General features: G+C 40.0%; 1 protein-coding gene across 1 annotated transcript in view; it reads right to left on the minus strand.

The window, feature by feature from the left end:
* Positions 1-18,761, minus strand: part of LOC104307838 (rap1 GTPase-GDP dissociation stimulator 1) — a 35,113-nt gene extending 16,352 nt beyond the window's left edge. Inside the window, exons 1-5 of the mRNA XM_054163678.1 lie at positions 18,598-18,761; positions 4,836-4,946; positions 3,869-3,991; positions 3,579-3,704; positions 789-917 (exon numbers count right to left, since the gene is read on the minus strand). Of these exons, the coding sequence (XP_054019653.1) occupies positions 789-917; positions 3,579-3,704; positions 3,869-3,991; positions 4,836-4,946; positions 18,598-18,601 (493 nt within the window). The 5' untranslated portion in view covers positions 18,602-18,761. The remainder of the gene's footprint in view (positions 1-788; positions 918-3,578; positions 3,705-3,868; positions 3,992-4,835; positions 4,947-18,597) is intronic.
* Positions 18,762-26,659: the final 7,898 nt, after the last annotated feature.

The following is a 26,659-nucleotide window of genomic DNA, read 5'->3' on the forward strand; positions in this document are numbered from 1 at the left end:
AAGGTCTATGTTACAAGGATCAATTTATTTTCTTTTTTAAAGCTTGCTGCTGCTTGACACAGAACACATTTGAATGGAATATGGAATTCGGTAATTTAGGAGATCTATAAAGGACAGACCTCTTTAAGTGTGACAGTGTGATGCCATACCCTCTTCTCCGCTTCTCCTCCATAAATGCAGCAAGCAGTACATCAGATTGTCATCAGACCATGTGCAAGGTGTGTTAACTTTCTACTTGGTCCTTTTCTTCCATTGCTGCTTACAACTTCTTTAAAGTTGTGCAAATATATTTTAAATCAGTGGTGCGGTCTTTGTTTTGAAAGTTGTTTAAATGAAAAGGGAAGCCGTTTCATTAATTTTACATAAAAACTGACATGTCAATGTAATTTTAATATGTATTTAATGTACAGTGTCCAAAGGAGTTAAAAGTGTCATTTTGCCCAATGAAGCTATGTTATGCCCTCTGTACTTAGTTCTTGGTCAAATGCTGTCCGTTACATCTTGTTTTAATATAGTACCAGCAGTTTTTGGTACTCTAGGAAAGAGTAGTTGCTTCTCCAATACATATGCTGTGGCCAGTATTATTTAAAAACAAACAAAAAACAACAACAAACCAAATAAAGAAACACCCCCATCACCTCCTGCCCCATATAACCCACCCAAAAAAACACCCCAAAAAGCAACCCAAATCAAACCCACAAGCCTGTGAGTATTCTGCATGAACGTGGAAGGGAAGTGATAATGTGAACATGATATTTTCCTCCCAAGATACAAGAACATTTACTTACCAAGGTCTGCAAGATTGTATAAGGCCAGTAGATCAACGTGGACAAGTGGTTCACTCTCTGCATAATCAGTTAATATTCTGACAAGTGACGTGATTACTCCTACCTTCACCAGCTCTTCCTGAAGATCCCCTGGTAATTGTAAGCATGGAAATTAAAGGTGATTAAATAGGAACAAATTAAACCAGCAAAAAGGACCCAACCAAGATAGTCTGTTTTTTGTCACTTTCCTAGAGTTTGTACAGCCTTTATGCTGTGGGTTCAGACTAATGCATATGTGTGGGAAATGCAGGTTGAAGACAGTTTTGTAAAAACTCCTTGTTCTACTTTGACTTGAGGAGTTAAGCCAATGTGAAAAATACATAAGGGCAATTGCATGAGCACAGAATCATAGAGTTGTTAGTGTTGGAAGGGACCTCAAGGATCATCTAGTTCCAACCCCCCTCACACTAGATCAGGTTGCTCAGAGCCACATCCAGCCTGCCCTTAAAAAACTCCAGGGATGGAGCTTCTACCGTCTCCCTGGGCAATCTGTTCCAGTGTCTCTCCATCCTCATGGTGGAAAAAATTCTTCCTAACATCCAATCTGAATCCACCCATTTGTGGTTTTGTTCCATTTCCCCCTAGTCCTATCACTACCTGACACCCTAAAAAGTCCATCCCCAGGTTTCTTGTAGACCCCCTTAAGATACTGGAAAGCCGCAATTAGGTCTCCTTGGAGCCTACTCTTACCCAGGCTGAATCGCCCCAACCCAACAGCCCTGGTCTGTCCTCGTAGCAGAGGTGCTCCAGCCCTCTAATTCTTGTGGCCCTTCTCTGACCACCTGCAGTACTGCTGAGGTAAACACTGATAACTGTTTTCATTCTTTTTGTAGTTTGTCTTGTAATGAATGAAAGCTTACTATCTGACATGATTTTGGAAATGCCAGGAACTATGAAATAAAGAGTTGGACAGTGATGGTTTCTTAACAGTACAATGACCTGCTTGTGCAGCAATGTTGTGCTGAGAGCTGGACTGGAACTTGAGTGATAACATGTGTGACAGACACCAGGAAGTGTCTGGGTGCTATTATTACATATACAATTGTAATTCAGTCAGGGAATCACTGAAGCAGTTTGTTGGTTTTGTTTTGCTTTGGGTTTTGTTTTTTTTTTGGTGGGTTTGGTTTGGGTTTTTGTTTGGTTTTGGTGGGGGTTTTTTGTCCTGTTATGTATTTATTGCTGTGTTAGAAATCACTAAAGCATGTATCTTACAGTCAATCATGTTGTCAAATCCCTGTGCCTGTGTTCTAGCAGATGTGAAGCAGATTTGCTGTGTGGCTCTATGCTGTAGTAATGCTGGTATACAGTAAGTGTGTGAGCCTTTTATGTAATCATAGTGGAAAAGTTCTTTTAAACTGTTATGTAGCATTCCTTGGCTAATATATGTAATTTGCAGAGGGCTAGTGAAATTTATTATGAGGTACCTATCATGCTTGGATTTCAGGGGAGCAGTGCAGGGAGGTAAACCCATAGCTTTTTAGATAAAGCTACAATGGTCTACACTAGAAAAATAAGAAAAGGTTGGCTGAAGGTAGAGGGAAAAGGGTAGAAGATACTGGGTGAAATGTTCTGAATTACCTCTAGTAAGCAATAAACATTTCTAGCCAATCTGGGAATTAAAGGTTAAGGAAAAAAAATCTTCAACTCTGGGTGCAAGTAAATTCAAAGGTCTTAATTTGTGAGACCAACAGACAAGCTAGTGTACTGGCTTTGTGCAAAAATAAGGAGCAAAAAGATCTTCTGTATGCAAGCAGTAGTTCCCAGAGAATCACACAGAATCACAGACTTAAGTGTTGGATGGAACCTCTAGAGATGGAGTTCAACCCTCTGCCAAAGCAGTATCACCTAGGGTAGGCCACACAGGAATGCATCTGGATGCATTTTGAAAGCCTCTAGAGAAGAAGACTCCACAAACCTTCTGGGTAACCTGTTCCAGTGTTCTGTCATCCTCACTATAAAGAAGTGTCTCACATTGAGGTGGAACCTCCTGTGTTCTAGCTTGTACCTGTTGCTCCTTGTCCTATCACTGGGGACCACCAAAAAGAGACTGTCAGCTTCATCTTGGCACCCACATCTCAATACTTACAGATATTGATAAGATTGCCTCTCAACTTTCTCTTCTCAAGACTAAACAGCCCCAGGTCTCTCTGTAGTTCTTCACAGGAGAGATGTTCATGCCCTTTGATCATCCTTGCAGCTCTTTGTGGGACTCTGTCCAGTAGATCCCTATCTTTCTTGAAATGGGGAGCCCAATACTGGACACTATATTCCAGGTGTGGTCTCACCAGGGCAGAGTAGAGGTGGAAGAAAACCTCCCTAGAGCTGCTGGACAACACCATTCCTTGCATAGTTAAAAATCTCAGTATTTTTTAGAGTGTGTTTTTAATGATGCACTCTTTTAAAAAGTGCCTGCCTTTATAGGATACTGTTATTAGAGGAAGACATAACCATTCAGGATTTTGGCCCAAGACAGTTCTGTAAAATTAAGATATGTAGGAGGCTCTGCTGCTCTAGTACCTCTGTGGTGGTAGTTCTGACAAAGATGTGTCATCTTGAAGGTAAAAATATAGGAGTTTAGGTGGTGTTTGGGATACATTCAGCTTGGTGTCCGAGAGCTTTGTGGATTATGTATCTAACTGGAGGCTGAAGTGTATTGTGTCTTCAGGTCTCATAAAATGTATTATGAGTTACAGATGACAAAGCCTTATAAAATAGCTGGGGAAAATTGCATGTTCTCGAGTCAGTACTTACGATTATCGTAACAGATACGGCCAATAGCCCTCCCAGCATGAAGCAACATTTCTTGGTCTGTGCTCTCCAGGAAAGGTATCAAAATTAGAACCAAATCTGCTTCGATGCATGGTTTCTTCATTTCCTCTGTGTAGGTAAAGGAGAGGAACTTGGCAGGTTTTTGCCATGTTTGAATGGAATAATTGCAATTGCAAAACCAATAGCTGATAGCCATGAAACAAAACTCAAGCAGGGATACATACAGCTGTGTGCTGGAATCACCCTTGTAGTAACACTCTAGTGCAACGTACCATTCTTGGCTATCTCTGAAAGCACCTGGGCTGCTTTCACTGCACATCGTGGATTGCCCTTCAGGATTTTTGCTAAAGTTACGAAGATCCCACTCTCTCTGAGTAGGCTGGAGGATCTCTGCTCTGTAATGATAAGAATGTTAATAATACCTGCAGTAGGTTTGCAACTTTTTATTTTTTTACATGTTGCTTTGTTTCGTGGAGCTCTGAATGGATGTGGGATCCAAGGTTCTATTTAACAAGGTACTCGAAGGCTGTCTTGGCCCAAATATATGGGAACAGTTGCAGCAAGTGTAGTTCCAGCAGATTATTCTGCTTCATGCTGAATTGAATCACAGGTGGCAAAGCAAAAGAGGGAAGCAGTTTTATCTTCTCTGACTATAAAAGGATGCTTGCATACAGCACAGGAAGTGAGGGATAAAGATTCTATTCCTGAAGTATCGTCTAACAATTTACTAAGTAGGCACAACACCTTTTTATTAGACTAGTAATTAGAATAGTCAAATCCTTTAGTCTTCTCTTCCCAACCACCCCCCCACCCCCACCCCCATTTAAAATATAGCTAATTGTCTGTAGGGTAGTAAATTACCATCTGCCAGGAGATTCAAATAAATAGTGGTTTGTGTGCAGAGACTTTAAAGACTTTCTTGTAAGGAAACCACAAATTACTTAAATTCCTGACACTCCAATTTATTCCTGGGAGTTTGTGGTAAGTAAGATAATAAACCTGGACTTTCTCTGCAGTTTCAAGTATTTAGTGACTAGTGGCTTTATCTGGTTACAGGTAGATCTGTGAGTATACAAAGAAGAAAAAAACCCAAACAAAACAACAGAACAGGCTGAGGACAGCTATAGTTCCAGCAGCAATAATTTCTTGCAGTATAGTTTATCACAATAGATGAAAACCTCCAGGGAACGATCTTAGATTGTGCAAATGGTTAAATAGTGATCTGAAATGATACTTAGCTGTCTTCATTAAGAGCCAGGAGAATCCCATTCAGACTTTCAAGAATCTGATCTTCAGCTTCTGTGTCATCTCCACAGAGCGCAAGGTACTCCAGATTCTGACTCAGGGTTTCTAAAGAGCATGGGATAGAAAACTGCAGTGAGCCAGTATGGAATGTATTTGAATTGTTACTAGTATTTCTTTGCAGTGACACTAGCAGACCATAAGATTATCTCCTGAGAAGTCCAGATCTAAATGTGCTTATTAAATCATTTAATCATGAGGACAAAGGCTTGCTCCACTTCTCAGCAGGCATAAACATGCAGAGATAAATTTGGTCTAGAAAAAGAAACTATCATATAAAAGCTGTGTCAGAGTTTGAGGTGGGGAGAAAAGAGGAATAATTAGACAACCTAAATCAAGCTTGTAATTTCTAAATAATTCTATCATAAAGACAGCACTTGCAGTTGAACTAGTTGTGTACTCCTGATGGTGTCCGACAGCCGGCACTGAAAGAACAGAAGGATGAAACTGATACAGTAATGTATTTCTCCTGTGGTTTCAGGGAAGCTTGTCCTTTAAAGATATCCCTAGTATTTACATCAGAGTATTTAATAAATTTTGATGGACTTCTATTCCCTGAATGTATTTAATTGCTAATTTAAGAGAAATCAAACTTTTGATCTCCACAACACACTGTGACATTAAGTTCCACAGTTTCATGGTTGTAAGAGGAAGATACTTTTTAAAATTATCTACCAAAAAGTTCAAAGCCTTTGAGTTTCTGTAGTAAAAGAAGGGAGTGCTCCTTCACTGTTTGCCCTTATCATGATTAAATGAATTTTTATAATACTACTTCTTTGTAATTTTTTTCCAATTAATATTTTCTTTACAAGATCTTTGATAACTTGCCTCAATTTTTTTCCAGTTAACTTTTTTTTAAATATATATGAGGAGTTAAAATTCAAGTGTTTTCAAGACAGGGATTGTAACATTTCATTTTCTACTCTTTTAATCCTTTATCTATTTGAGAATGAGAAATTTTGAATAGCTGCACACAACACAATGTCTTATGGGCAGAGTGGGGTAATTTAGACCACACCTTTATTCAGTCAGGCTATGTTTTCCCCATCTAAATTGGCTTGCTTTTACAAACACTGAACTTCATGTGCCTCTTTGTCTCAGGTTGTGCAGGATGAGATATTTCTGCAACTCTCTACAGTCAGTTTTAGTGTTGAGTACTCAAAATAATCCAAAACCTCTCACTGTTCTGTTACATTTAGATTGTTTACAGATATATGGAATAACCTCTAATAATTATGACTCTCTATTGTGAAAACAGTCTTTATTCTGCCCTTCAGACTTCATCAGATATCCTTATTTCATATCCCAAGATAACTTAGCTGATAAGACGTGTCACATTGGTAGAAATTGAAATGCGTTAATAGTATTTCCTTTATTCAGCTTCTTGCCAGCTTAAAAATATGCTTAAAGAGAGAGAAGTTGAGCATTACTTGCCTCCAAAAGAATCATAGAATCATTGAATCAATAAGGTTGGAAATTACCTCAGAGATAAAGTCCAACCTATTACCTAACACCTCAAGAGAACTAAACTATGGCTTCAAGTGCCACATTCAGTCCCCTCTTGAACACCTCTAGGGATAGTGATTCCACCATCTCCCTGTGCAGAACATTCCGATAGCCAATTACTCTTTCTGTGAAGAACTTCCTCCTCACCTCCCCGGTACAGTTTGAGACTGTGTCGTCTTGTTCTGTTGGTGGTTGCCTGGGAGAAGAGACCAACCCCCACCTGTCTACAACCTCCTTTCAGGTAGTTGTAGAGAGCAATAAGGTCTCGCTTAAGCCTCCTCTTCTCCAAGCTAAACAACCCCATCTCCCTCAGCCTTTCCTCATAGGGCTTTGTGCTTGAGACTTCTCACCAGCCTTGTTGCCCTTCTCTGGATATGTTCAATTGTCTCAATGTCCTTCTTAAATTGAGTGGCCCAGTGTGGCCTAACCAGTGAGTACAGGGGCACAATGACTTCCCTGCTTCTGCTGGCCACACTATTTCTGATGCAGGCCAGGATGCCATTGGCCTTCTTTGCCACCTGGGCACACTGCTGGCTCACGTTCAGCCAGCTGTTAACCAGTACCCCCAGCTCCCTTTCTGCCTGGCTGCCCTCCTGCCACTCCGACCCCAACCAGTAGCACTGCATGGGGTTGTTGTGCCCAAAGTGCAGCACCCGGCACTTGGACTTGTTAAATGCCATCATGTTGGACTCTGCCCATCTGTCTAGCCTGTCAAGGTCCCTCTGCAGAGCCCTTCTACCCTCTAACAGATCAACTTGGTGTCATCTGAAAACTTCCTAATGGTGGACTCAATCCCCTTAATCCAGATCATCAGCAAAGATATTGAATAGGATTGGGCCCTGCACTGATCCCTGGGGGACATCACTGGTGACTGGCTGCCAGCTGGATGTGGCACCATTCACCACCTCTCTCTGGGCTCGACCCTCCAGCCAGTTCCTAACCCAGCATACAGTGCTGCTGTCCAAGCCATGAGCTGAAGGCTTGGCCAGGAGTTTGCTGTGGGGGATGGTGTCAAGGGCCTTGCTGAAGTCCAGGCAGACTATATTCACTACCTTCCCCACATGCACCAGGCAGTCACCTGATCATAGGAGATCAGGTTGCTCAGGCAGGACCTGCCCTTCCTAAATCCATGCTGGCTAGGCCTGATCCCTTAGCCATCCTGCAGGTGCACTGTGATTGCCTTCAAGATGATCTGCTCCCATAGTCTTGCCTGGCACTGAGGTCAGGTTGACAGGCCTGTAGTTTACAGGTTCCTCCATTAAGCCCTTCTTGTGGATGGGCATCATGCTTGCCAGTTTCCAGTCATCTGGGACCTCTCTGGTTAGCCAGGACTGGTGGTAAATAACGGAGGGAGGCTTGGCCAGCTCATCTGCCAGCTCTCTCAGCATCCTAGGTCCCTTGAACTTGTGAGTATCCAATTGTCTCAGAAAGTCCCTAACTACTTCCTCGTGGATTTCAGGGGGACTCTACTGCTCCCTGACCCTATCAATCAGTTCAGGAGGCCAGTTATCCCAAAGGCCTCCTGTTTTACTGTTGAAAATGGAGGCGAAGGTGAATCTCAAGATTTTTCAGTCTATGTCCAGGAAAACAAAAAACCTGAAGTGGTTGTAACAACTTAAGAAACCATGCTGGAAAACATGTCTGAAGCAGTTTAACATCTATTAGAATATAAAGTAAGAAGTTATCAACAGCAGTAAAATAATACTTGTACTTCACAGTGTATTTAATTGGAAAAGATGAGTCATGAGTCTTGGCCTAGAAATTTGTCAGCTGAAGACTAATTAATCTACTTTTGTTGTTTTGTGGATCCATTCTTTCCTCTTTCCTTAATGCATCTGTTAACATGATTTTTTTAAAATTGATTTTTTTAATAAGAAAATACATTAATTTGGTGCTTACAGAAATTGATTTCAGAGGAATCAGAGGTGTCTCGACCCATTTTGAAGAGAGGATAAATTATAGAGGGGGAAGTAGAACATAATTAACATCTGTTACTGTCTTTTGAGAAAGGAAATGTCCTTGGCTTGAAAATATTAAAGCCATTATTTAAGAACGATTAATATTTTGTTTTTGTGCTTTAAACAAGGTGTCGTCTTTAGAAAAGTCATGGGATTAATCTGTTTAAAAATGTATGTGAGGAAAGTTCAGTATTTCTTATTTCAAGCAGGAAAGTGAGGCCATATGTATTGATGTCTTTTAGAAAGGCTTTGTAGTTGAAGGTAGCTATTTGTTCATCTTTCAATGGCCTCTTCAAAATTATGTGCTATGGATGGCACAGGCATAAAACTGGTAGGAGATAAATGTTGGGTTTGTGTTTTGTTTTGTTGTTTGTGTGAGGTTTTGTAAACCTAAATATTACTTTGGATTAGTTGACTTTTATTAATGAAATCAGACTGAAAATGGAATGGACATACAACAAAGATATTTCCTTTGGCCTGCCGTAAAACAAACAAAACACAAAAAACCCCAACCAAAACCCCAACAATTAATCACTGTTTTCCATTTGTGTCCAGTTTTTCCATCAACTTGCTGAATAAATGATTTTGTATGAATGAAATTTGTGTTGAATGCAATTTTCTTACAGAAGAAAAATCACCTGAGCAGCCTGATAACTGAATCAAATTTGATCTTAAATTTGACCTAGTAGGAGTGGGTGGAAAGCTGTAGCAGCTGAGAGAGACATGAAATAAATTAGGGGACTATGAGACTGAATTATCTACAGCATTCTGACTATCATCCTTTTCAACACCCAAAATGCACTGGCATAAGGTAATGCATTTGAATTCTAGTACTGTCTTCTAATTAGTGCAATATTGATATTTGCAACTCTATTATAGCTTAAACTGTATTAGAAATATATGAAAAGGTGAGCAGATCTCATAAACAGGGGGAGGCTGTTGTACAAATAACATGGACCACTCTACATTACTGGTTACTTTAGGTTGATATAGTGGTAGTAGATCAGTAGGATAAGACTACATGCATGATCACAGAATCACCAAAACATTCAGGTTGAAAAAGACCCTCAGGATTACCAAGTCCAACTGATAACCCTACTCTAAAAAGTTCTCCCCTCAACCATATCCCCAAGCACCACATCCAAACGACCTTTAAACACAATGAGGGTTGGTGATTCAAACACCTCCCTGGGAAGCCCATTACAATGCCTGACCACTCTTACCATGAAAATTTTTTTCCTAATGTCCAGTCTAAACCTACTCTGTTGCAGCTTGAGCTTGCTCACCCTTGTTCCATCACTAATTATCTGGAGGAAGAGATCAGCACCAAGCCTCTCCCCAGTGTCCTTTCAGGTAATAGGAGAGAGCAATGAGGTCTCTCCTCAGCCTCCTCTCTTTCAACCAAACAGCCCCCACTCCCTCAGTTGCTCTTAAGATTTATTCTGCAGGCTCTTCAGTAGCTTCATTGCCCTCCTTTGCACTCACTTAAGCACCTCCACATCTTCCTGGTATTGAGGTGTCCAAACCTGAGCACAATACTCAAGGTGTGGCCTCACTACGGCTGAGTACAAGGGGACAATCACCTCCCTACTCCTGCTGGACACAGTGTTTCTGATACAAGCTAGGATGCCTTTGGCTTTCTTGTCCACCTAGACACACTGCTTGCTTATATTCAGTTGTCTGTCAATTAGAACCCTCAGGTCCCTTTCTGCCAGACAGCTTTTCAGCCACACTTCCCCAGGCCTGTAGTGTTGCTTGGGGTTGTTGTGACCCAAGTGCAGGACCTGGCATTTGGCCTTGTTGAAGGATGACTTAAGTCTTTGTAAAATATCCCTCTGGTTACAGTATGTAGTGTTGTGAAATTAGTACTTTAAGCAGCAGAATTGACCAAGTTGCTGACAAAAGAGTTACATTTATAAACATCTTGTAGAAGGTAGCATTTAACTGTAGCCCTTTTAAAATACTGAATCCTCTTTGCAGATATGCAGAATTTTATCACATTGCATGTTAGTTATAAAAGCTTGATTAAATTAATCAACATGGACTCGTCTTTAAGTCCTCCAGTACTCCTTCTGAAGAGAAATTGAAGCAGTTGCTGTAAGACACATTTTTTTGTTGAAAGGCAATAATAGCAGCACACATACAGGCTGTGACTAAAATTGGCCAGAAAAGGGCGTGTTGTGGAAAATTCTGGGTTGTTGACCTTTTGTTTTATCCCATGGTGGAACAGAGTGTCGACATGGTGGAACTTCAGCAAAACAGAACAACTTCTTTCAGTGGGTTGTTTTTTTTTGAAATGTCATTCTTGCTCAGCCAGCAGCTGCTTGATGTACTGGCCTGATGCCCAGCTGGCTTGGTAGGCAAGTGGAAAGAAGCCAGCCAGGCCAGCCAGCTGGTCATGCAGCGGGAGTGCCTGCCTACCTTCTGAGGGGGATTTTAGCAGAACAAACACGATCTCAAGGCATATTTTCAGTTCTCTTGAATCAGCATTTTTTTCAGACTATTGTTGATCAGATTTAGTAAATCACAGTACATATGGACATGGGTTCTGGTTTGGAAAGCTCCAATTTTACTTTCTTACTGATTACCTGCAGAGTCTGAATGTAAAAAATACCAGGATACTGAATTACAAAAGGCTTTTCTCCTGAGCTGGAGCTAGATTGTAAATTCACATATAAAACTGTGTATAAGCTACTGAGCAGAGAGGCACAGGAACCTGGCATTTGCTGTGTGTGGTTGAAATTCCCCCCCCCAACATTAGTTTTGCCAGACCAGCTCAGTTGGAAGTAAATGAAGGCTGTATTTACAGGCAAAACTACACTCTACAATGGAATGCAATGAATATGTACAAAATATACAGTATTTACAATTTTATACAGATACTTGAAATTAAGAAACAGTACAAGACTCTGTCCCCCCCCCCATCCAAAAGGGGCACTGTGGGAAATTTTTTGATCATCCTAATGAGACCAGAAATGATAATGCCGAAATCTCACCTGTTTCTGCATCAGGGACAGAGCCACGAGGTGTGAACAATTGTGAATTTTTGGACTGTTACTGTGTCAATGCCAAGCAGAAGCTTTGACTGATGAAGTCCTCAGGGAGTGATAAGGAATCCTACACAACTTTATGTTTTAGTGTCATGTTATGCCCCCTCTGAAAGTGCATGCTATAAATCTTTGGGGTTTTCTTCATATGTAGTGGGAATTATTTTTTTTTTCATACATTTAATATTATTTATTACCATTTGTTTCCTGAGTAGTGTGAAGTTGTCATGATACAATTTGAGGGCTTGAAACAACTTACTCAAAGCAAATGCATAGCTTTGTGTGTCTGCTGCTGCCAGCTCTTACTTCAGTAATTTCACATGCTAATTATGTTCTTGTCACATATCTTTAATACACGTTAGAAGATTCTTCTGTGTATTTATATTATTATTATTATTCAGCGCTGGAAAACAAGTCAGAGTAATTTTCCAGAACGTAAAGATATAGCAATTGTTTACAATAGGGGTTCATGTAGCTCAGTGTAGTGAAGAGTATAAGCAGACAGTACATATTGTTTTCCTAGTATACTTTCTTAACTTGTAGTGATCAACTCCTTAGTTATTTTCTTTGCTGGAAGTTTCATCTTCTTGAATTGCATTTAAATTCATGGAAGTATTTATTTTTTAACTTGTCTGTAATTAGCTTCCAGAACATAAACTGGTGATGAATTCCACAACGTAATTTTGGGCTGTGAGAGAAAATAACTCATTCATGTTTTTTCCTGTTGAAATCATCACCAGGCCAGGGAAGACCACTCTTTGTTGAGTGTGTCCTGAGTTACAGCTGAGGTATAAGAGTCCATGTTAATAAACTGCTACTAGACTTCTGCCAGTTAGGAATAGCTGGAAGGCATAAGAAGAGTCTTGAATAAACTCTAATTTCAAAGCATAATACTGGAAAATAGCTGTTGGGTCTGTGTAGCAATTTAATAACAATAGAAAAGGTTGACCTGCATTCTTATTTGTGTGGCTCCTTGCAAAATTATGTAGCTATAAGCCTCTGTTTTCTCGCAGTATTCTTAATGCTCTTCCCTGAAATAAGTCAAAAAATATTCCTAGTCCACATATGTCCCTTATAAACCAACTGTAATAAATGAATGAAACATTAATAAGTTGTAAATTGGAGATGGAGACATCTGGAAAGGCTGCTAAGTATATGTGTTAGGAGCAAATAATGCTTCTGCTGACTGTCAGTGGTGCAGCTGTATGATTATAGCAGTTTCACTGTAACTAAGGGGAAGTAAAAGCTACTTCTTTTGACTTCAGTGGCCCTATTCAGGAAGGGAGGAGAAATTCAATTTGAGGAAAAGTTGTTTTTAATCTCTCCAGGGGTGAATTACTATATTAAATTGCTAGAAAGGCATGCAACTATTCTGACACTGGGGTGACTTGTTCTTTCCAACATAACTATCTTACCTGGGTATATATGAAGAAAGTATCAGAGGAACAAATTCTCCGTGTCTTTAGACTTTTGAAATCATGGTAAGAAAATTGTCCCATAAATCAGATAAGCTATTATCTATGTCTTCATAAAAAATCCATTTATGGCCATGTTAAAAGCTACGTTTTGTGTCTTTGTCACTGCATTCAACGACGAAAAGATGTAGGGGAAAAATCATTAAATTAAAAAGAAGCTGGGGAGTGAATTTAAAACCAATATCCTAAGGATGACATGGATGTAATTATGAACAACACCTCACCTGACTTTTGTCTTTCACTCTTGTTTTAGATTACTCATGTCTATTCTGTAGCCATAAAAAAGTCACAGTAAAAGTAGATTTTTAAGGATTCCTTTGACTAACATTTTGTAACAACTTTTTTGTGCAAGTTACTTGACAGTAAACATCTGTGGATGAAAAATTCGTTTTAGTTTGTGGACACATTTGCTTTATTAAGACTGGAAAAGAGCAAAGAAAGATTTTGAAAACTTGAAAGCCTGAGACAGCTATTTTATTTGCAGTTCTCTTGGATATTCACTGAAATGTCCTTGGTTTAATTAAGCTGAACTGAGCTTAAGGCTTGGTCCAATGTGTATGGGAGCATGGGGCTGAAATCTAAAATGTTGTTTGGAATGACACCTGACATTAATTCAGCCTAGGCTGTCCAGTCACCAGTGTCATGTGGGCTGTTATAGGTTGAGGGCTAGCTGTCCTACCATAGAGATAAAAAGTCCTCCAAGGGCTAGACAGTCTAGAGGGAGGCACAGGATGTTGTTATTATTGTTATTCCATCCCATCGTCCTGCAATCTCTATATAGCCGGATCTCACAGCCTGTTCTTTCTCTTTTTTCCTCCCTTCTCTGCCGGTGTGTGCAGCTCCTGTTATCTCTGGTTTGTGGGGGAGTGCAGGCTTACTGTGGCCTTTGCAGCAAGCTAATTTCTAGCTATGCCACTAGGGCTAGTCGGCCTGGCTTGCGGGGAGGCATTGTGGCCTGGGGGGCCTTTCTTGGAGCTGGGGTGCAGTTTGGCCTGCTCCTGGGCCTACTGAAGCTTAGTGTGGGGGTGGGGTTTTAGCCTAGTGAAGCTTGGTAGGCCCAGGTAGAGAACTCAGCCGCGGTTGATTTTGGTTTGTGTATGTATTTCCTTTGTGCCTTTATATCTTTTGTGTTTTACATGGTTGTTATTCTGTTCATGGATTGTTGGGAGTGTTTTGTTTTGTTTTTAAAGTAGTATTTTTCATCTAACCTCCAATTCTGTGTGAGTGTTTTTATTTACTCTTTTGGGGTAAAATACTCTCTGTCCTTTTGCCCTGAGCAGCTTGTGGCTCAAACTGGGACATGGGCATAGACAGCCTTTGTATCTTTCTTTCCTATGCATCCCACAGCAACCCTCTTCAAGGAGGAAAGGAACAGAAATGGATGGCTTGTCCAGGTTGTCCTAGAAGGCTGGAGTTCATGTCATTATCTGGGAATTGAAATCTTTCCTTTGCCCACTCTCAGAATCTGAAAAGGACCATATTCTCCCCAATATTTTTTTCTCCTGGTCTAGACTATTGGTAAATACTATCAATCTAAATGGTCAAATAGGTACACTTGCTAAGCATACTTCAAAAGTAACCTGTTGTGAAAAGGGGAAAATACTGGAAACCTCACTGTGTTGTTTGCAAAAAATAGCCTTTGCCCATTGCTTTTTCAGCCTTTTTTGGTTGCCTTGACCCCTACTGATCATTTTAGAAGAGATTTTTACTGTTTAGGCTGAGTTGCAGGTTGAAAGGATGATGAAAACAGGATTTAAGCCTGACAGGGTCACTGCATTAGTGTTCTCTATTAATTGCAAGGATTTAAGGAAGCTTTCTATAGTCCAAGTCTAAAAGTCTCTTATTTGTCATAAACCAGCCAGGACAACCATATGCATACAGACTTGAAATTTTAATGCCTGAACACAAGCCATTAGACATAAGTGCATTGCAAGGGAACGGGGAGCAGAAAGTGTTAGAGGGAGTTCCCTAATCTTTCAGATGTTGATTACCACCACTCACCCATTACTTTTGAGGGGTTTCCATTCTTATCTGCTCATTGGCCTGCAGCTTGTACAGAAAGCTTAGTTCATTTTGACCTTTGCTGCCAGATTTGTTTCCAGACCTATTCAGAGTATTGGAAAACAGATGGGTGGACAGAGTGGGTCACTTCCTAACAATATGACTGCCCTGAGTGGGGAAAGCCAAGCTGATTGCATGGCTGAAAGATTTAAAAAGAGTAGAGTGTGCTGATGCAAGAAGGGATTTTACTGATAATGTTTATAATTTGAGAACCTGTGCATAGTTTTAATTTGAGCAAAGTATAAGTGAGTAAAGAACTTGAAAATGTAAGCAGCTAAAGGAGGTGTAGAAATATTGCATTATTTGGGTGGGAATTACATGGCTGAAGCTTAGTTTCATAGTGCAATGACTGAAGTGCAAAGCTGTAAGTGCATTACCAAAAGCATTTTCTTTGTTGATACAAGCTGCACACAAAAGATATTTGCAGGCTCAGAGGAAAAAGCCTTTGGGGGGGGTGGGGAAGGGAGGTGATATTCAAATTTATCCTTGGATAGCTGAATTCCACCAGGGAGGGTCTGCAAAACAGAATATGTATGTAGGGAAAGCTAGGAGTGGAAACTGGATCATACTGGCTTGTGGCTCATGCTGAGCCCTGTAGAGTCAACAAGAAAAAATGGCCGCAGGACTCTGAAAACACATAAGAGGAGTAATGTGGTTAACTTAGGATAACCTCAAACAGGTCAGTGAGATAAGTTAGAAGAAAGCCTGACTGACTTCATTTATGGAAGTGAAAGAAATCCCTTTGTCTTGCTTGCTCACTGGAGATGTAGTTTTCTGCATTTCTTGTAAGTGAGGTTGGTCCCTAAAGGTACCTTTGATCACTCAGTTAATGTACATCTTCAGCAGATTATGTTTTATGTGACGGGCTTGCTGTGTGCTCACATTCTGTAGTTTTGCAGCGCAAAGTGAATTAAAGAAACCTTCCCTTTGGTCATTATGTGCATATGGGAAGTAGCCCATAGTAGGCCAAATAGCATTCAGTATAATTTCCCTGGTTCCCCTAATTTAGGTTGAAGAGCTGTCAGTGGAGGCAAAACCAATTAGACTCCATAGCAGAGAAAACACTAATTTCCTTTGGCTTGACAGCTCCTGCAAGGGCTTTTTTTCAGCCAAGTAGAAGAACAGCTGTGAAAAAAAGAAGCCTTTGCATTGATATCAAGGCTTCAGCCCAGTCCTCAATTATCCCTGTTAAATGGTCTGTTGGGAGCATAGGTGAATGTTAGGGGACTATACACAGTCACAGTGAAGCTAGTGGTGTCCAGACCCCATCATGTCTTGTCATGTACAAGAAAGGAAGAAAGGAGGATCTGGGAAACTATAGACCTGTCAGTCTGACCTTGGTACCAGGGAAGGTCATGGAACAGATCATCTCAAGCACCATTACATGCCATCCAGAGAACAACCAGAGGATCAGGTCAGTCAGCATGGGTTTATGAAGGGCAGGTCCTGCCTGACCAACCTGATCTCCTTCTATGACAGGATGACCTGACTATTGGATGAGGGAAAGGCTGTGGATGTTGTCTACCTAGACTTTTGAAAAGCCTACGACACCATTTCCCACAGAATTCTTGTGGACAAACTGCTCGTGGCTTGGATGAGCACACCCTCTGCTGGATAAAGCACTGGCTGGGCCAACAGGCCCGAAGAGTGGTGGTCAATGGAGTTAAATCCAGCTGGTGGCTGGTCACAAGTGGTGACTAATTTTACACTCCACTTTACAAAGGACCCTAGCAAAGTCCCCATACCAGTTAATATACAGGAATATAACATCTTAGGGCACCGTATTTTATTTACTTAATTTAGAGTGGTGGTTTTTTTTTAAATGGAGATAACAGAATCCCAAAGTACAGGAATGATAGTTTTAGATGAATGGATATTAAAAGTTACTTGGATTGTAAGAGAGTAGAGTGATGTCACGTTGTGGTGCAAACAAACGTTTAGAAACAAAGAAGGAAAGAAACAAATAGTGAAGTGCTACGGGGTATGAACCTTTAAGAGCTGTTTCTCCTCATATGCAAGAGCTTTGTTTCACAAAGAACATATAGCTGAAATAATGCTGAGAGACATTGAGTTAACTCAAAACTATGCTGTTTGGAATCTTGTCTCCCATTTTTCAGGAAAGCAACAAGCTTTGTTGAGTCCAATTTATGTAAGTGCAGCATCTGTGGGATTTCTGTATGGTATTGATGTATTAAGGATATAGTGCTGTTGAAGCCAATGGGCAAGAAGCTGGGGAATGCTGAGAACTTCACACACAGAGAATTTATAATGTTGTCCAGGCTGGCTTTTTTTTTTTTTTTTTCATGGAAAGTTTACACAGTTTACATCTCAAAATTGCCAGAATTCTTACTTGATTTTTATGCAAATGAATGTTTCCTTTGAAAATGAAAGTTTGACAAATCTGTACTTCGAAGTGCATGGGTTCCTGTTTGCCATTCATTACTCTCCTGTCTGCAATTTCATACAGGGGGAGCCAGAAACAGTGCTGTGTGACCAGATGCGTGCAGTAAAGAGTCCTAAGAGAAATGGGAATAAAAACTGAGCTGCAACCATCAAATATCTCAAAATATTGAGCCTCCCGACATGGCATTTGGAAGGTAGTACAGGTACATGTGAACTGTGTAGGAACAGAAGAAACAATCCAAGTTGAGTTATCTCCACCTGAATTACAGTAGACATTCCTATGGAAATAATTTTGTACAAATCGAGCTGGTTTAGCCAGAAGTGATGCCTGTCTAATACTGGTTTAGTCCATCTATGTTTTGTGCCCATCTCTCTGTGTAAGGTGCTATTAAATTAAATTTTGACCTGATTTTTATCCATGTTCTAAAACTACTGAGATGTTTAACTTCACTTGAATAATGATCTAATTGACTAGGAAGGTAATTACTCTAAATGGATGCTAAGTTGTCATACTGCACTTAGAGACACATCATTTCATCTTTAAACATGTGGAGAAGTACTAAGATTAGTTCCACTGATGTCATGAAGTCTAATTGTGGAATCTATTACCATCATGTGAATGAAGGTGGAAGGCTGAACCCTTTGATCCAGTTACCTAATGCCTTTGAATAATCTGGAGAATGATGAAAATTGAAGTCTCAAAGGTGTATTTGAAATCCAGTATGAATGTCATTCCTTTTACATAGAATGGTAAGGGCTTAGACTCCATCTTTTCCTAGGCTACGAGCTGAGTCATATAGAAGTACATTCAAAGGCCAGACTTCTGAAAGGCAGTTTCAGTATTTTCAGTAGCACTTGACAAAGTGGCATAGGTATGCAAAGGCATACGTGAGCAGCTTTGCTTTGGCATATGTTGTACTGTTGATAGTGTGATGAATTTTAGTTCCCTTCAAAATACTTGCATTTGTAAGAATTAATAACTTTCCAATACTTTATTTTTCATTGACATTCTCTTAATTTGCCAGTGTTCTTTAAACAAACTGTAATTTTGTGTTAAGTATTTGAAGTAGGACGCAGAATTTCCCATCACCTGTAGTATTGCATCTATCAAAGAACTACATGTCTATATTTAAATAATCCAAAATCAGTTTTCTGTTTCTATTGCATACATTTACAATTCTTACATGAGAGAAAATTAATTGGATATTAGAGACCATATCTATCTATAGTTAACAAGAGCTTTACTTACCCATAAAAGCTGTAGCTTTCCAGAAGGGGACAATAAAGAGTAGCTGATCTGTACTGTGAGCCGCTGTCCTTTTTAGCTAACAAGCTGTGAGTAGGGGGAGAGATTTTATATCTTTCAGGCTGATGATCAGCTCTCAGCATGCTCACTTGCGTTTCTCCTTCTGTCTTTTTTCTGTGACCCTGCTCTTCAAATGCATCTAATGCTCCATAATTACTTAATCCTCTGCTACTGCTTCTGTTGCCAGTTCTAGAGATGTCATTAACAGAAAAGGAAACACAGTAATTACCATGCTGGGAGAGAACCTTTCAGATCTTCGAAATAATTTATATTGAATTTCCCTCTCTTGTCATTTGGAAGAGTGATTATTGAATCTAATGAGGGTCAGATTTCCAAGCAAAACCAGATCCCTTATTGGTATCTAGATACACCAGCCAGGTTTAAAAAGTATTTGGCTCTTAGAAGCTACTTCTGAAGCCTAACCAAATTGTGTATGTGCCTGAATCTTAACCTGGTGTGTGCTAAGAGCTTGAGAAAGCCTAATTCAAACTCATCTTACTCTGTTTCATATTCACCATTCAGGTTTGTGTGACTGAAACATGGGAATATTGTTTTATCTTCCATAAAGATTACCTTAGAGTCTGAAGCTGCTATCTCTGCCTTACTATTTTTGATCACAAAGAATATTTTAAAATATTCTCCATTATTTGGGGTAATGGTTATGGGGAAAGAAAAGCTATTTTTCAAGCACTATCTCCAAAAATGTACATTTTTTTTCCCTTTTATTTTATTTTTCTGCTGTCTTTTTCAGCCCCCTTTGAGAGCTGAACCTCTTACAACTAAGACCCAGTTATAGGATGGCTTACGAAGTTCTATTGAGGATGTGTTACAAACCCTTAGCATTGCTGCAGTATGAGTTAGAGGAAATGCTGTCTGCCAGATAATGCTATTTAAAGATTGTTCCAGTAAGTGGATTGAGCTTCCCAGGGTGGTGCTGTCTGGCAGTGGCTGTGTATTGTGGTGTTTGTGGTGGTAGCAGTGGGCTCCAAGTCTGTAGCATTCTGAAACTTTGCTGCACCATGGAGCTATAATTGCTGTGGTGATTACAACACTGGAGGGAGTTTAAATTGCTGACACTTAAAGATAAAAAGCTATCTGATAATGAGTTTGGAGCCTGAGGATCCTTTTAAGGAGATTGGGATGTTTTACTAACTCTCTTGCTAGATAATTAAAAAGCTGGGCTTATGGAGAGGGAGGGTGAATTGAATGCTTTCTGGAATTCTGCTTTTTGGGTTTTTTTTGTTTGGTTGGTTTGGTTTTTTTTTTTCAGTTATAATGACATGTTTTGCAAAGTTGCAAATGAATTGGGAAACAGAAGTCCTAAGGTGATGATTGCTGTATTGCATCTTGTAATGGGGAAAATTGTTTGCATGTGACTTTTTTGCATTGTCACATTCAGAAAAACATGTTCTACAGATACTGCTGAAATATAGTCTGCATACTTGGCTGCTTAAAAGAGGTCAGGGCCAGTTGTGGGGTAAGCTGTGTGTCACAGAATGTTGAGACCTTCCTGGCAGTTCAGGGATTGACAAGAATGAATTGGTTCTTGAACACTTTTGGGTCTCAAATGTACTGCTATTTATTGAGGTCAGAGTGCAGACTGAGTCTTAAGCAGGATTGCCATGTGCTGTCAGCATGGACAGAGGTTGTGATAGTTCTGAAAAGCAAGCAAGGGGAGCAAATGTTAGCATGTTATGGGCAGACATTGTAAACCATGAAGCCCTAAAATAAAATACAAAGTACAGAGGGGACCAGTTAGGTGGTGTTACTGCAGTACTAGATATGCCAGAAGCATTTAACCTTCCCAGGGGCCTGTTCAGTGTCTTTTGAAGTCAGCGGAATGTTTTCAAAGGACTACTGACTGCATCAGGCTCATGGATATTTAGAAAATTGTTAATTAGGTTTTTCTCATTATTACAACTTTCCTTTTTGTCTTCAGTCTTTTATAAATGAAACAAGATGAGGTACACAGTAAATAGGTGAAGACAAGTAAGAAATCATATCAGATAAACTCATCTTCAGTGTCATTCATCATCTTGCTGTGGTGAATACTAATAGGAAAACAGAGATTAATAATATTGCACAAAGCACTGACAAACAGCCAGGCACGGAGATCTTGTGCCAAATGAACTGTGATTTTTGTATGCAAACTTATCAGTTACAAAGATTAGCAAAATAAGATGGTATGAGAATCCAAATTTATAGAACAGCATTGTCAAGCTAAAATACTCTCTTCTGTTTGAATATAACCCTGCAAACCTGTTGCAAGAGCCACTGCAGAAGCTTCTTGCCAACATCGAGTGTTGATTGTGCAAAGTGATGTATAAATGCACAGTGAGCTATTTTTGTGCTGAGCAAGCTTATAATCAAGCCCAAAATCAGAAAATATCTTGTCAGTAGCAGAGGTGGTGAGAGGACCCATCTGTGTTCCTCAGGTGAAGGGAGGTCCAAGCTCTGCTCTGATGAAGCTAGCTAGTCAGCACTGCTGAGATGGACAGTGTGCTTGGATCTAAGACCTACCATATGCCTCTGCAGCTTCTGAAATAAAGCTTAGTCTTTACTGACCAGCACCCTCTGCCTTTGGGGCCTGAGGTGTATTTATGCTTTCTGTTCTAGACATATCCCCGGGCTGACAGACACGGAGAAACTATTTGCTCTACAGATGTCAACGAAAAAACTTCCTTTCAGCAAAAGAAATTATCCAGAGTAAGAAGTGCTTTTTTTTTTTTTTCTTTCTAAATTGATGGATGGCTTTGAATGGAGTTAATCTGATACTCTGCATTGTGATGTATCTCTCATCTAAAGGTTAATTTACTGCTTTAAGTTTTTCACTAGGTAAGAATTTGATTTATTTTGTTGTGGCTTCCAGTACACTGGCCACTGTTTAGAAAAGAGGTGGGCAGTGGGTCCCTTTGTTGAAATGTGCGGTATCATATCAGAAAAAGGCTTACGGAAAGGACTTTTTATACCGGGCAATATACAGTGCTTCCATATATGGTATTGTTGTTCTCTGCCTTTGAATGCCAGTGAAAGGATATTTTAGTCTGGTTCACAGGTCTAGTAGACGCAGTTATTTTGGGAAAATAAGAAAATTTATAGAAACTCTCATCAGCTTAATTGCTCAGCATAACATTTCTGTAACTATGTTGAAAATAAACTAACAGAGCAGGAGGAAAAGTGGAGGAGTTAGAGCAGAGGGTGAGTATATCAGTGAGTAGAGCTAAGGCCTGTGGTCATGCTTCAGCAAACTTTTTGGGGAAATAATTGGGAACAAGCTGATCTCCACAGTGGGCCCCATTCTTTTCACAGGGGCGTGTCATCACACAGGGAGCAGTACACAACATCGCAGTGCTGTGAGACAGGGCTGCAGATCTCCCAGCATGCTGCAGTGCTGCTTTAGCTGTGGAGAAGGCATTAATGGTGTATTACGCTGCAATTCAGATTCATCTGAAGTACTTTGATGGGGAATCCATATTAGCAAATATATTACTGGACCTGGAGGTATCCTTTTGATTTATTATGAAAATAATTATTTATTCTTATTTCTAAAACCAGCAAATAACCACAGTTACTGGAGCTCTGTCCAAGATTTCCTGGAAAGAAGCACACGCATCTGCTGTGCTCTGGATTTAGTGTGCATGCTCCTGTGGGTGTTGGACGTGACTTGAGCATGTTGTTTCTCTTGATATTTTTTTTTTTTTTAAATGTTTTACAATCCTCTTGTAACTCCAGCCCTACTTTGGCTACAGATATCCCCAAATGTAGGATAAATTGCCATTAGGTATCTGTAGCACTAATGCACATCCTGAAGACCAAATCTGTACACATTTAGGGGCCATGTTTGGAGTTCAAGGTTGTGCAGGGATGTACCTAATGTGTAGTTTTCTTCCCAGTGGCAAAAAAAAAAGAGACTTGCCAATGAATGTAGGAATCACTGCTGTCACTCTAACTTTGCAAGCAGTATTTACCAATACACATTCAATACTATGACAGGAATTTGACCATCAAAAGTTTGTCTACCCATTAAAAAGTCATGGCTTTATGAAACTGAGGCAAAGCTAAAGAAATGTGGTCTATGAATATTTCTATAGAATCATATGAAAAAAGGCTGAAGTAGGAAGAAAATTAAATAAATTAAAGTCTGGAGGATACAGTCTTCAATTTAGCTGAGCTGAATTCTTTGTGTAGCCTTGGGGTCTAATGGAGGGGCCAAAGTTCACATTCCTGTGTAGCTTAGAGAAGCCTCAAGGCTGTTATATTGCTCTGCCAGCATTTTCTTGGCCCAAGGAGACCTGAATATATGCATCTTTTCTCTAAATAAACTACCTTTAGCATCCTGGCTTGTGCCAAGTAGCTTGTCCTTCAGCTGGTGTATTTGCTTGGTTTTGTGAGCTGCCTATACTGTATGCAGCAGCACAGCCTGTGGCTTGGGGAGTCTTTTGGAAACTAGGTGGTGTTATGGTCCCTATGGCTTCCAAAGAGCTGCATTGAAGGCTTGTATTTCCCTGTCCCTCTACATATGGCATAATACTCCCTTGTACTTAATGGGCTTTTTTTTTTTCATGGAAGATGAAGTGTCTGATCCCATTTCTTCAGTGACCTACAAAGCTTTTTAATATTTCACACACTAGCTAATCCTATTGATTTTACCAGAGCTGACTATACAGCATAAAGTTAAGTGCTTGCTTCAGTCTGTATTTTCATTAACAGCTGGGCCAGCAAAGAAAAGAGACTCTGCTGGTGACAAATCTGCAAGCAAATCCAATAAATGTTAGAGGGGTATCAAAAGCTGTTTTGTTTTTGTTTTTGTAAGAGTTATAAGGATTATTACTTTATACAATCAGAGTAAAGACTAAATAAAATTATCAGCACAAGTGCTGCACTACTCCAGTTGCATTCTGGCAGTTATCCTGTTTAAGTGCTAGCTTCTTTTTGTTAGGTGGTGCCAGCTCCACTTGGGAACAGTCTGTCTCACTCATGGGTGAGTTTATAGATTCATAGTAAATAAGCCAGAAGGGACTATTAGATCATCTTCATCACAGGCCAGTGAAACTTCACTCAGTTATCCATGTAGCTTTTGTTCTTAAGACTGGATATAAAAGTTTTATGACCTTTCTGAGTTCCATAGGAGAAAACAGGGTAACTTTATGGGAATTGTTGGAGCACTCTAGCACTTGGAATTCATGGTTAATTTAGTTTGCAAAGAACTATTTGTAGGGCCAGCAGAGAAAAATAAAAGACTTGCTTCTGACCTCAGCCTTCAGCTTCTTGTTAGTGACTAAATGCCCTGATGTCTCACCTTTATTTCCATAAACTGATCTGATTTACTTGCTCTCATGAGGAATAAACCTGTTATGCCTATGTTCAGCTGGGAAGTAGCAACATACTAAAGGGCAATGTTAGCCCAGCTTTTGTAGATGGGCCAGTCTTGTGGTTAGTATGAAGAGCTGAGCTGCCAGTGCACAGGCAGTGGTCATAAGGTTGTGTGCCAGCCTGGCCTGGACATTGGAACTGTGAGGAGAGGACTGAAAGATGACTAAAGAGGAGAGAAAAAAATAGCTTCTTTGTAGCTTGGAGAAGAGCAGAACAGTTATTTAAGGCTTCTGGAGTTCATGGCAGTGTGGGTAAAGGAGACCTCTGAGATAGCTGGTTGTGTTGTCTGTGGAAAAGACAGGACCTATTAGGACGGCAGCTACTACTGTGGAGTATGGTGAGTAAGCCTCTGTATGAGACATCAGAATCCTGATAATATCACAAGAGTTGGACTTCAAGGAACTCCAGATATTCCAGGTGTAATGGAAATGGAGCTATAGGCAGTTGCAGTCACCTGTGAGTGACTTTCCACTGGCTACTAACCATTACAGGCATGACTGTGCACATGATTAGAACACATAAGTGCAGCAGCTAACAGTTCTACTCCACATTTCTGAGGACAGCTGACAGCAGTTTCTGTCATACAATACCTTGCAGAGAATGGGAGGGATCTGAACTGTTGATGATCATACAGGGAGCAGTGACAGCAGAAAAATGTAAAACAGGAGCAGTACACTGTCTAGTGCCTGGACAGCACACTTAAGATACAGAGATACTTAAAGAATTCTAGGATGAGTACATCAAACTAGTTTTGTTTGGCAAGTGGAGAAAATCTTGTGTTTTGAAATCTCAGGCACAAAGCTGATAAGGCTTGTATTGTGAAAGGTGGCTTAATCCAGGAATTGTGGTTTGAAACTGTTAAGATGATTAGAGTAAAAAAAAAAAAAAAAAAAAGAAGTAAATTTCAGCAATGTCCTGAGCTGTACTTTGGCTCACAGTGTGTGACAGGAGTGAAGCTCTTAAAAAGGCTATGAAGTAAAAGGAAAGGATCTTCAGAATACTTCAGATACTGTTTTTCAGACCTTTTGGATAGCACCTCACTGTCAAGACACAGAAAAAGCTGAATACAATTTGGAGCAGAAAGTTAAGGGTCTTGTCTGGCAGAGGTTTTGCCATCTTAGGAGGTGGGCAGCAAGCGAAGCTGAAAATTTAAGTGCTTTAAAGAACAACATGATACCAAAAGTGTTTGTGTGTTTTTCTACCTGACTCTTGGAAAAAAAAGTCTTGATTCTTATGGTGAATGAAATACTAAAAAAGAGAAAAAGACCCTGAAAGCAAACACAAAAAAGCCCTACCGGAAACAAACCCCCTAAACAAAATAATCAGAAGTTTGTTTATGCAATTCGAAGTGCCAGCTACATTTGCCTAGCTGGATTGTTGATCAGGTCTTGCAAACAAGACTCTGAGAGTCAAAATGAAAAAAAAAAAAAAAAATAGGCAATATAGGCTGTGTGCAGAGTATGCTCTGCCTTTTGGAAATTTTATTGCCAAGAAAGATGGCAAGGACGAGAGGTGGCCTAAATGGGCAACATTCTATGCCCTGAAATAAAATAGCTTGCATGATGGCACTAAAGCAAAATATTCTGTATAGAAAGCTGAGGAGTTATTTAAACAATTAAAAAAATTCCTATTGGTGGCCTTCAATTACAGAAGTAATCAATCTAGCTACCATAATGCAGTGTCTAATATGGTATGAAGTTAATATGCTATGAGTGCTGCATTGTACATAATGCAGCTAAATTGTACCAGGGAGTATATTAAAGAAAATTAGCTCTCACATGATACATTTTGCTGCACTTACAGTTAGATGGAGAAAGGTGAATTTACTGAGCATCTTCATAAGTTAATTTATACTGGAGAGAGGAAACTTGCAAAATTTAGAGTCTGATGTCTCTTGGGTAACTTATTGTAATGAATTTCATTGAAAATATACCAAAGGCTGGAATAATTTCATGAATCAATTAGGTCATGGAATCCAGAGGTCTTTTGGGCTTTGCAGATACACAAAGCAAGCAATTGATGTAAAGAATAATATTGAATTCCTGCTTAAAGATACATATCGTGTTGTGCAGAGAGCCAGGTCTTGGAAAGGTGTGTGCTCAGGGGCAGGGGAGGGAAAGCAGACTGTACCAGTATTCTTTAAGTAGCTGTCTGTCCTTGGAGTCCTGTCCTAGGTTAAGTCTGAACTAAAAGTTGACAAACTTCTATTAACCTCAGACCTTTGTAATGTAGGTCAGAATTTCAAATACCTGCTATCAACTTGAAAAATTGGAATGGTGCCATTTCTACCCAGCTTCCCAAATCTCTGATAAATTGTGCTTGAACCATGAAGGCATTTCAGGCTTCAGTGTAATCATGTGTACAACAGCTGTAGCACAGAACACAAAGGGATAGGCCTAAAGTAATCTTGCTGGGTAGGGTTGCCACGCTTCCAGGGAAGAATAATCACTGATGTGACTTCTTCTGAAGGGCAACTAGTGTTGCAGAGTACAGAATTAACCTTGGGAGAATAGAGTGATGACAGATTGCTCTATTGTCTGCAGCCCTGGACTTCAGATGCTACTTTCTCTGGGTTAGTTCCAATCCCTTGCCTTTCCTGACTGTCAGTGCTATCTATATTTGAGATTGGCTG

This window comes from Dryobates pubescens, chromosome 8 (genome assembly GCF_014839835.1).
Source record: "Dryobates pubescens isolate bDryPub1 chromosome 8, bDryPub1.pri, whole genome shotgun sequence".
In the NCBI taxonomy this organism is placed as follows: domain Eukaryota; kingdom Metazoa; phylum Chordata; class Aves; order Piciformes; family Picidae; genus Dryobates; species Dryobates pubescens.